Genomic DNA, 11,137 nt, shown 5'->3' on the forward strand with positions numbered 1-11,137 from the left:
TTGCTGACAGTTGTGGCATATTATCATACGGCAGTGTCCTTGCTCCACGTCCGTGTCCTTTCACATTAGCTCATAGCATTGCTCGACATTTGTCGCATCCCGTGACAGATGCAGTTCCCATGTTTTCTGTATTTCAGTTTCAAGATTCCCCACTTCAGGCGCCAGTCCACGAAATGGAACTCCTTTGATCCTTTGGCAACTTCAGGTCCTTCAAGGACTCAACCTTAAGCCGACGGGAGATTCGAAAACTCAATTGAGCGCAAATATCTGCCTTTGCGATAATTTTCTTCTAATAGGGGTACTTTTTTTTTAATATGTACAAATGTGGTTTTCGCTCAAAGGTTTTTGAAAGCCAAAGTTCAATATTACTTTTAGAAAATAGGGTTACTTTCAGAAAAAAATTAGTCTACTATTTAATGATTTTGTAGCTTTTTAATATGTATTATTTGTCTTTATTAAATTAAAAATTTAATTGTAAAAAATCAAGATGTTTGTGAACTTTCATTCCATTCTATTTTATGAAAGAAAAGTAGAAAGAAATTAAGAAAATAAAAGTTTTAAGAACATGACCATAAGACATTCATATTTCTTATCGAAATACGTTTAAGCTTAAGATTTTAAGCTTTTAAGAACGCCTCCTATTATTCAACTTTCAAAGGTTGAAAGCTCCACTAAAGCTTTTAAATAAACTTCTCAAAACCCTCAGCTTCCAAGAATTCAAATAGTAGGGTAAATCCCAAAGGACTTTTTTATTATTAGAGGGAATTTTTATTGATTCTACATTGTATAAAAAACACCTTCTTATTTTACATATTAAAATTAATTTTTAAAATATATAAAAAAAAAATTGTACAAAATATATATGAGTATATCACTACACTAATTGGAATCCTTGGACAAACTGTGCGGCTGAATGTCCAGATAGATGTCATCCACATTCCTAAATTTTAAGGATATATTCTCCACAAACTGTAGATTTTCCAGCTGAAAATCGCTATGAAAATCGAAACTTGAAAGCAACTTGACCAGGAAGACTTTCATTATAAATAAGCCATAGCGACGACCTGAAAAGAGATATAGAATATTTAAAGTTTTCGAAATCTATATAGAAATTAAATAATATAAGCTATAAAACTTTTTATTAAATAGATTTAACTAGTAGATTTTATAAAAGGAATTATATATTATAGTTTCTATATTGTATATTATATTTTAATATTTTATTCGTCCTAAATCTTCCTAGATCCTAAAACTTATACTGTCTTAATCGAAGAACTTCTAATTCTATTATATTAAACCAAATTCTAACATTTTTAACCAAGATTTTCTCAGGATTTGTTCTCCAGGACCGATTAAATGCGTTTATTTAATAATAATCGATAGAAATTAAAGCCCTGATTCATAAAAGGAACTAAGTTTTCAAATATCTGTCCAAAATAACCGATATATTGCTATCATTGCATATCTTTTTTAAAACAAATACAGAAAGACCTATAAAGATCGGTCAACTATATTACATATAGCCTGTATACTAACTAAAAAACCCCAAACTCACCTATGCAAGATCTCAGACCTTTGGAGAAGGGCAGGAAGCTGTAGGAATGCCGTCTAGTTAGATGATCCTTTTTGGTTTGATTCTGATCCTGTTGCTGCTGTTTCGATGGCTCGTCCTGGTCCTGCTCCTGGTCCAGGAAACGCTGAGGATCAAACTGCCTGGCCGTGGTGCCCCACCAGCGTTCGTCCCGCTGCATATTAAAGGTGTCCAGGACCACGATGCTGTTCTGGGGCACGATGGCCTCCCTGCCGGGTAGCTGAAAGTCGCGGCTGACGTGACGCAGATTCATGGGAACGGTGGCGAGTAGGCGCAGGGATTCGCTAACAAAGGCGTCCAGGTAACGCAATTGCTGCAGTTGCTCCAACCCGACGTAACCAGTTCCGTTCTCCGGAACTACGGCGGCAATCTCGGCCTTCAGCCGCTGCCGGCAATCTCCACGATTTGTGGCCAGACAGAGGAGAGCCAGCATGATACTATTAGACACCGTTTCGAAGGAAACCAGGACCATGGACTGAGCCTCGTCCATGATCTCCTCGAGCGTCATCTCGCCGTTGGCCGCCAGCTGGAAGATTTGTTCGATGAATATGCGTCGCTGCCAGCCCCCTGCCGACGGGCCATCCTCTCCAGTGGTCTCCCGCAGCCTCCAGTTCCGGTGCTTGTTCCGCACAATGTCCCCGACAAAGTCCTCCAGCAGTTTGTTGCATTTCTGGGATTCTGCATAGAGATCGGGGGCCAGGAGACGTTGCAGCATTCCAATCTGAAGCCAGGGCTTCACGACCCTCACAGCCGATATCTCAAGGAGTCTGGAATGGAATTGATATTTTTTTGAATTGGGTTGTTTTAGATAATGAATAGATTATTTAGTTTTATAGATAAAATATAGTAATAAATTACAGAAAATATAGTAATATAGTAATACATATACTTCTATTAATATAATTGAGAAGTACCCTATATTCGATAAACCTGAAAATAGTTCGGCTTCCCTTTCTTGTAAAGACCCTGTTTAAAAGTCCTATTATACTTCTGAAATCATAGTGTTATTTCCCTTAATTTTAAAGTAGTTATTATTACATATTTATAAATAGTCTAGCCTAAATTAAAAAATTTTTTTTTTAATATTTTTGGATGGAATAGAAGTACTACTTACCTCTTATAGCTGTGGGCGATGTGATCGTCATCTATTTCCGTGAAATTGGTTTGAGTTCCCATAATAGTCACTAAAATAAAATTTTGAAAAATAAATATGTAATAAATATTTAAAGAACTGAAAATGGTATACCAAAAATACTTCTAAAAAAGAATACTTTTTGAAAGCAATTATACAAATAAGTTTTTAAGCTCCTATGAATGTGTATACACCATTTAAATTTTAAAATGATGCAAAGAAATCGAACTCAATAAATTATTTAAGCAAAATTAAAGTAGCTTCTTTAAAAATATTATTGAAAAATAAATAGATTTAAGATACATATTAATTAATTAGGTCACCTATCTAACATTTATAAACACACCATGTTTTGACCTGTTTGTTCATATTCTCCGAGTTCTAATAATTTTTAAATTTCTCATAACTTTATCTTTGTAGATTTTAATCTTTAAATTGAATTATATTAAGTAACTAAGTATGTATCATTTTTGTAGTTAGCCTCTCTAAAAATCCACTAATTGTTTCCTCATTTTTGAATGAAATATTTGTTAGCCAAACGATAATAATTTGCGGGAAATAACCCGAGTAACCATAGGCGGTGGGTTGAGCCCATATGAAGGGGGCTTTGAAGAGGGGATTCCGCGTACGTGAGGTGCATGGAAACGGGGGGAACGTGTCGACCCGCGAAGGGCAGGGGCAGTGGCTGCGTTTCTCCGATTCCGCAATGGATTTGGATTTTACAGACATTGGATTAAATGCAATGATTATAAAAATATAAAAAAAATATAAAAATAAATATTATTACTCACTACAGGAGACCTCCAGGACAGCCCTACTCAGTAGATCCTCGGCATCCGTATACTTGATACCCTTTCCGTGCAAATTCGGATCCAATTTGAATTTTTCAATCATCTGGTTGCCGACGGAATTGAAAACATCAAAGAAACTGGCCACGATATTGTGGCCAAAAGCCGGATTCAACTGCTTCCGACGCAATTTCCAACGTTGACCTTAAATAAAATATTTATTTAATAAATTTTAAAATATTTGATAATATTATTATACCCTTGGCATGTAATAGTCCTCGATTGGCAAAGAAACCATCTTGAAGGAAGGACTTATCCAGACATTCGGGAGCATTCAGTATGGTTTCCATGTCCGCCGGATCATCGATGTAGACCAGGACTCGAGTGCCCAGGATAATGCCCAAAGGACGTTGGAAATATATACGCAGTTGGGTCACGCGTTCCAGGATGCCTAGAAATATTTTATTTAAAATTATAATAGATTTTTATTAATGGTTATAGGGTTTAAATATTACTGGAAATAGTGTTTTTAATATTTTATTTTCAATCTTTCACTTTTTCTTATATTTTTATCACTTTTTCAATATTTTTTTTTAATTTGTAAAAAATTCTCCATAAAACTCAACTGTCTGGATGCAGGTTGATGCAGAGCAGGAACCATAGGAGGGGCTGTTGCACCACCCCCCGCCACCCGTTCAGCTGCCAGATGAGCCGCCAGCACTTCCGCTGCTGGAAACCGAGCAGCACCACCAGCAGAGCTCCGCACACCCACAGTGCCACCACCAAGTGCATGGCTCAACAAGTGTCTCCTATTTCGGCCTAATGCGGTGCTTTGTAGTCAGTTGGCTATGTTTCGATAGTGGGCGGTGGTGGGGCGTCTTGGTTATGTGGGCGTGGCAGTGGCAGTAACTGGCGAGAAGCTAACGAACCGCTCGTCTGGGCCGACAATTGTCAACTGGCCCCCCAAAAAAAAATAGAGACTGGCAATTATTTGTCTACTATTTGTGACGAAAACATAAAAAAAAACGTATTTATTAATTGCCTGGATATTGGAGGGAAAGGGGGGTGGATCAAGCGGAATGGTCTGAATAAATTTTATTAAAACAAAATAAATAAAACGGTTTACCAAGCCAACGCAATGGATTTATTTTAAAGTATATTATTAATGGCTTAAATGATTTAAAAAAGGCATACAATTTTGGGACTAAAGTAATGAAAGTAATGATAATAATATGAATTAAGCTAATGACCTAAAACTTAATACCTTTCTTTTTTTATTCTCTAGGGAATCGCCTAAGATAGATCAACTCAGGTTAATGATTCTAATGGTGTCCTATTAGACTTCAAACTAACTATTAGACTTCCCTTATTTGCTGGGCCATATTTTCACAATTTCACATTAAATTAACTAAAACTTATTTATATTATTAGTCCTTCCGATACTGAAGTGCCTTAATAATACGCTTGAAGTTCCTTATAGAATGAATGTCTTAAAATTTGTCGGACATATGTCTAGTATGGTCCTCTTATTATTATTAGGGTATAGTTTTCTAACTACAATGGACTCTACCCTATCATTTTAATGTCCTCTTCTTTAAATCTAAAAAAATTTAACAAAAATAAACTTAATATTGGTTAAAGTTTTTCCTAAAGAATGTGTGAAGTATCTACTTTAGATAAATAGCCATCCTTAAGTCCTAACCCTACCAAATGCATTTTGTTTCAGCTCCACTATCCATACCTTGGGTAATTCTAAACCATACCTTGGGTAACTGTTAAACCTTTCCGATCTTGGCACTTTCGGTACTATCATTTTTTTAACATAAATCTGGCCCTAAAAAAGGTGAAACAAATCTTTTTTCCAAAAAAAAATCTATCAAATTTAAGACATTCTGACATATATCAGACATTCCATCTGCGTTTAAGACCAAAGAGAACCTAAGCCCTGATTTAAGAAGGGTATTTATAGATCGGTTGATAAATGGTTAAGATATAGTCCTAACAGTGAAGAAAAGTTCCTAGAAATATCAAAGAATGCTAAACTTTTGTTGTAATTTTCGAGATGAGATATCTATAAATATTATACTTTCCTGATCTTAGAACTTCGAATACTAAAATATCCAATACATTTAAGCGCAAAATACAATTAAACTAATTTTTTAAAAATTATAATATCTATATTTATAAATCTTATTTACCCTTATTTATTTAAAAATCAAAGGTGATCAGGATCAGGACATTCATTCAAAAAATGTACACTATTTCCAAATCGGTTGAATAATGTCATAAATAATGAGAAAACAGTGAAAGAAAAGTCATTTTCAATCAAAATCGGTAAGCAAATCAGACTATAAATAATATATATTTGTAGAATCCCCTTGAGAAGACTGCACAAGTGCATTTCAGTTCAATAGTCGTCAAGTGGGTTTATAATATAGATTAGATATTGGAAACGGATCGGCGGAATGAGCCAAACAAAGACTAATCGGCGGCATTTGATAATCCGAATAATAAATCGAGTGCATATTCTCAGACATATGTATGTCTGTCTGAATGAAATCTAATATTCTTATCGAATCGGGTCTCTCTCGAAGAAACTACGAGTTTATTGTTATAATAGATGGAGAGTTATTAACCCTATAAGATTGACATTTGTTCTATCTAAAATATTATATACTTTATATACTGTTTTATTAAATTTAACAAAATATATAAATAGATATATCTAACTCTTGAAAATACTATAAACTTGACCCTATAATAGATACAATTTGTAACCATAATAAGCTTGGTAAGTAAGCTTGTTACTTTTATTACTTACTTACTTTTAAAATATAAGTATTATGCAATTTAATAAAAATATATTATATACAAGAATAACTAACTCTTTCAGAAAATATTGAGATAGGGTATTTATAAATGAGGAGTTATTAGAGTAGTGACTCTTCTCAGTATAGTAACCCTACAAGATAAAAATTTGTATCTTTTAATTCATTTATTAGATTTGTCCTTAAAAAACGTAGTAAATATTTATTTTTTAGTTTTTTTTTGAGTTTTTATAATATTTTTAGAAATATATATAATAATATTTATCGTATAGAATCTATAATCTTACATTATATCTTACATAAGGTCTTATAGTCTTATATTATCTTTTAAAATACATCTATTATAACAATTTATATAAAGTCAAGCTTAAAAATAAATTACATTAAAGTCAAGCTATAAAAGTTAAAGTTTATATATGTATATATCCCTCTAAAGTTAACTCTTAAAGAGTTAAGACCCTCTACTACTACTGACCCACTTTGCCAGTGCCCTTAAAGGGTTAACGATCCAACGATCGAAGATTAGCTTCCAATCAGGTTGGATCAGTCCGGTTACTGCACCGACCAGTCGTCTGGAGTCTCTCGACGAGAACGGCAACGACATGGCGCTGTGGCCACTGGTGCTAATCACCCTGGGCTTGTGGCTTCTCATCCGCAAGTGGCCGCTGCTCCGCCTGGGCATGAGCCTCGCTGGACCCTGGGCCTTTCCGCTTTTGGGCAACGCCCAGATGGTGGGCAAGCTAAAGCCGGAATGTGAGTAGTGTAGCCCGGAGGGGGGAATCCATCATCACCCAACCAGCTGGCAGTTATCTTCTTGGTCTTTACAGAGCTGCGAGATCGATTCGGTGCCACTTATCGCCTCTGGCTGGGACCCCAGCTGTGGGTGTTCCTCCACACGGCGGAGGAGACGCGCCAGGCCCTTCATGATCCGACGCTGCGCAAAGCGGAGACCTTCCTCCAGCTGGAGCCTCTGATCGGAAACGGCCTTCTCATCAGCCACGGCGCCCAGTGGACTCGACAGCGTCGCCTCATGGCTCCGGCCTTTCTACCGAATATTCTTCGTGGTTTTGCTCCAGCGGTGGCGCGTCATGTTGATGCATTGATCCTTAAGCTGGAGGCCACTAAGGGTGCCAGTCTGGAGGTCACGGATCCGCTCTTTGCCTGTCTCCTGGATGCCATTGTGGGTGAGTAGTATTTTCCTACAAATAACAAGATTTCTCTCAATGTCTTGACACTTTTAGACACCTCGATGGGTGCCCAGCTAAAGACCCAGTCCCAGGATCACTCACCCGTAGTCCACGCCTTCCACCGCAGCAGTGAGCTGCTCTTCAAGCGAATGATTAATCCCCTCCTGGCCTCCGATTGGATCTTTCGACGCACCCAGCTTTGGCGCGATCTTCGCGAGCAACTGGAGGTGATCCACACGCTAATGGACTCTGTGATTGAGCAACGGGCTCAAGACCTAGAACAGGAAGTTCAGGATACTGCTGCCAAGGCCCATAATCTGCTGGACACTCTGCTGCTGGCCAGATTCAATGGAGAATCCCTGACTCGCAAGGAAATCCGCGACGAAGTCAATACATTTGTGTTTGCGGTGGGTGCAGGATCCTCCTGATAGTCCTCTATTTTTATGAATCCTTATCCTTTCCAGGGCGTGGACACAACAACTGCCTCCATGTCCTTTGTTCTATATGCTCTGGCGAAGCATCCTCTTGCCCAAACTCAACTCCGGGAGGAGATCCAGCAACTCCAAGCCTCAGAATTGGAAAACATTGATGCCATGAATGAGCTTCCCTACCTGGACGCTTTCCTTAAAGAGGTCCTGCGCCTGTACACCATAGTGCCCACCACTGGCAGGCAGACCACCCAAAACACCATCATCGGAGGTCGTAGCTACTGTCCTGGTGTCACTCTGTGGATCAATATGTACGGACTGGCCCATGACAAGCAATACTATCCGGATCCGTATGCCTTCAAGCCGGAAAGATGGCTAGAACAAGTGGATCCGCCGCCACCCTTTAGCTATATTCCCTTTTCGGGTGGTCCACATGTATGCATTGGCCGGAGGTACTCCCTGCTCCTGATGAAGTTGCTTACCGCCCGGCTCGTCAGGGAATTCCACCTGGAACTGGGTCCATCACAGGCTCCTCTCAAGCTGCAGGCCCAAATGGTGCTCAAGTCCCAGGAGGGCATACATGTATGCTTTAAAAAATATAATAAATTTTAAGTAATAAATATTAAAATAATGATTAATAATTTAGAAAACTTATAAGGTTATTATTGTTTTTATAAGGACCTTGTGCACTTTGTTACTATTTTGTGCACTTTGTGCACTATTTTGTTAGCGGTATTCTCCCTATTTTGTGCAGAACTCCCTTTTTGTTATCGATATATTCCAGCGTTGCCACCAAGTCTAGAAAAATAGGAAGAACAATGTTCCTTAAAAACTTAAAGCTTAACGTTTTTTATCCTTTTTAAAAATAGAGTGAATTAGGTTTTTCCTAAAAACGTAGGTTTTTTTTTGGCATTCATGCAGATGTCTAACCTATGTTATACCCGATACTCGTAGAATAGAACCTTTGTTATCGCTATCCTTCGTTATTTAACCCTAATGTAAACCCTAACCTGATAAGGATCGGGATCGAGAAGCCTTCCATTTTCCGTTCTATTTTGTAGCCAGCTACACGTTTCCGTTCAAGAATACTCTTTATATTTTTTTGTCGAATATTTATTTTCTCTGTTGCCTGTTTCCATTTTTTGCCAAGACCGAGTGTGCATCCTGGCGGCGACGGCCAGTCCTGTGATCCGCTCGACGCGGAACTTTCTGCGCGAGAATCGTCAGATGGTGAGCCAGCCGCTGAGAATGATCCTGGGGGGGTCGGAGGCATGGAAGGCGGATCAGGAGCACCGGTGGCCGTTGCGGGCGCACAACTATGAGCTACCCACGGCTGCCTCCTTGGCACGGAGGACGGGCCCGTCGCCCTTGTTTCTGGCGGAGGCGCAGCGACGCTTAATGGGCGGCTCCAGGCTGAGGATCAGTCGTCGCGGCTATTCGGAGAAGGAGATCCAGACAGAGGACATTAGCGATGAGCGTTTCCTGAGCGCCGCCCTGCTCAAGTGCTCCTCGGCGGAGCATCAGGCCCGCAGCGAGGGGGATGAGCCTTTGGGCGGAGGCGGCGCAGACGGAGGCGGATGTTCAGAGGCAGGACTGCGCGTTAGACGCACAGCCTCCAACTTTGAGCTGGGCAGAATGCCAGAGCAGCGAGACGCCTATCAGCCGGGACAGTACACACTGCTCCGGCCGCTGGGCGGGCTGCTCGGCATTGTGCCCGGCGCACTGGATCAGCTGGGCAGGCCACCACCCGACCAGGACACCGTCTCCATGTGCTCCCGCTCGTCCAAAGAGAGCTCACCCTGCGTTCGGCAAATGGCCATTCCGGAAGTGATGGATGTGGTGGACCAGGAGGACGCCCTAAGCGTAGACTCCCAGCAGCAGGACGTTCCAGCCAGCACCTCGTCCACGCCGCCTACTCCCCAGAAAACTAAGGCAAATCTTTCCATGGAATCGGAACAAGTTCAGAAAGTCCAGCACTCGGTGGAATACCAAAAAGCAGAGAACAGCGGCCTCATTCTGTTGGCCGAGGAGCAGAGATTGGAGCTCCTGGAGGCGGCTCGGGAGCGGCAGGCCCAGCTGATTGCCGAGTACAACAGACTTCCCATTTCCATGGGAACCCTGCGGGTGCGGAACCTCAAAATAATCCTCGAGCAGCAGCTGGATGTGGTGGACAACGACCTAAGTGTCCTATCGCAACCAAAGGTCTATGTAATGGGAAACTAGATCTACGACAGTAAACAAAAAATTACAAAAAAAAACAACACAACAAGTAATCGAATAAAAATCGAATAAAAAATCAAAATAAATAATAAAAATAGAGTACATTTTTATTAAAAATGGGTGATGTTACATTTTTATTATATCTTATTCTATTATGTAGTAAGAAATGGTAAAAATCATCGATCTTTTAAATTAGTAAGATATAAAAAATATGTATTTCAAGATTAGAATATATTTTAGAATTAAGAGTTAAAAAAAAAGACTTGCAACACAAAAGCAAAAACAACGACTCATTTCCAACTCAAAATTGTTAAAAATGAAATTATGAAAAAAATTATGCTATGATTGTAGAGGTACCAGATTGTTCCGACGAGACTACCTAGTATGATTGTATCATGGTAACCCTAGTCGACGAACTGAGAGAAGAGGCAAGAGAGAGAGGCAGAGAGGTTTGTAGCTTTGTAGCTTTGTAGTCAATGAATAATTCGGAATAAATACCGGCGCTTTCTCACTTCGAAGTTCGAAGTCAGTTCTAAAGGCGAAGGCCAGCAGAACACATCGCGCTTGCAGCAGAATTTTTAAAATAACTTGGGTCCAATAAATAAAAAGAACAAAAAGATTTAATTTAAATAAATTATATTTTACCTCCCACCAAGTAAATAATATTTTAACCTTAAATCGTATACATTTTTTCAGAAAAAAAAAACCCAATAGAAACAGTTTTTTTTTTTTAATTTTTAGTGTGCTTTTTTGTTGCTGCTGGGGTTTGAAAATCGCTCAGTTTTTCAGTCACTGTTGTCTTGCAATAGCATCAATAGGATCTCCGTGTCTTCAGTGATATCGATGAAGGGTTGATTGAAATGTCTTAAATTCGTCGCTCTGAAGCCAAGTGTTTTTTAGTTGCTGCGTGGACTCACAAATCGCACAACTGTTGTGTTGCAATAGATGCAATAGGCTCTCGGG

General features: G+C 39.3%; 3 protein-coding genes across 3 annotated transcripts; 2 read left to right on the forward strand and 1 right to left on the reverse strand.

The window, feature by feature from the left end:
* Positions 1 to 830: 830 nt before the first annotated feature.
* Cyp318a1 (Cytochrome P450 318a1) lies at positions 831 to 4,454 on the reverse strand. Its single transcript, XM_017253888.3, has 6 exons — positions 4,138 to 4,454; positions 3,771 to 3,962; positions 3,515 to 3,715; positions 2,706 to 2,775; positions 1,556 to 2,358; positions 831 to 1,064 (listed from the first exon to the last, which is right to left on the reverse strand). Exons 1-6 carry the CDS (start codon positions 4,301 to 4,303, stop codon positions 880 to 882), a joined length of 1,617 nt encoding a protein of 538 aa, XP_017109377.2. The 5' UTR covers positions 4,304 to 4,454; the 3' UTR covers positions 831 to 879.
* A 2,443-nt stretch (positions 4,455 to 6,897) lies between these two features.
* On the forward strand, positions 6,898 to 8,566 carry Cyp311a1 (Cytochrome P450 311a1). The gene is made up of 4 exons (XM_017253884.3): positions 6,898 to 7,092; positions 7,146 to 7,523; positions 7,581 to 7,933; positions 7,991 to 8,566. The coding sequence occupies exons 1-4, from the start codon at positions 6,942 to 6,944 to the stop codon at positions 8,564 to 8,566; spliced, it is 1,458 nt and encodes a 485-aa protein (XP_017109373.3). The 5' UTR covers positions 6,898 to 6,941.
* A 420-nt stretch (positions 8,567 to 8,986) lies between these two features.
* Positions 8,987 to 10,242, forward strand: LOC108133820 (uncharacterized). The gene has a single exon (XM_017253892.3). The coding sequence runs from the start codon at positions 9,182 to 9,184 to the stop codon at positions 10,175 to 10,177; it is 996 nt and encodes a 331-aa protein (XP_017109381.2). The 5' UTR covers positions 8,987 to 9,181; the 3' UTR covers positions 10,178 to 10,242.
* Positions 10,243 to 11,137: the final 895 nt, after the last annotated feature.

Source organism: Drosophila bipectinata, chromosome XL (assembly GCF_030179905.1).
Source record: "Drosophila bipectinata strain 14024-0381.07 chromosome XL, DbipHiC1v2, whole genome shotgun sequence".
NCBI lineage: Eukaryota > Metazoa > Arthropoda > Insecta > Diptera > Drosophilidae > Drosophila > Drosophila bipectinata.

Coding starts and splice junctions, on each gene's coding strand:
- Cyp318a1 (XM_017253888.3), bottom strand. CDS start 4,303: ATGCACTTGGTGGTGGCACTGTGGGTGTGCGGAGCTCTGCTGGTGGTG. Junction 2,776..3,514: donor TGTCCTGGAGGTCTCCTGTA/GTGAGTAATAAT, acceptor ATTTTATTTTAG/TGACTATTATGGGAACTCAA. Junction 2,359..2,705: donor ATCGCCCACAGCTATAAGAG/GTAAGTAGTACT, acceptor ATTCCATTCCAG/ACTCCTTGAGATATCGGCTG.
- Cyp311a1 (XM_017253884.3), top strand. CDS start 6,942: ATGGCGCTGTGGCCACTGGTGCTAATCACCCTGGGCTTGTGGCTTCTC. Junction 7,524..7,580: donor TCTCCTGGATGCCATTGTGG/GTGAGTAGTATT, acceptor TGACACTTTTAG/ACACCTCGATGGGTGCCCAG. Junction 7,934..7,990: donor TCAATACATTTGTGTTTGCG/GTGGGTGCAGGA, acceptor TATCCTTTCCAG/GGCGTGGACACAACAACTGC.
- LOC108133820 (XM_017253892.3), top strand. CDS start 9,182: ATGGTGAGCCAGCCGCTGAGAATGATCCTGGGGGGGTCGGAGGCATGG.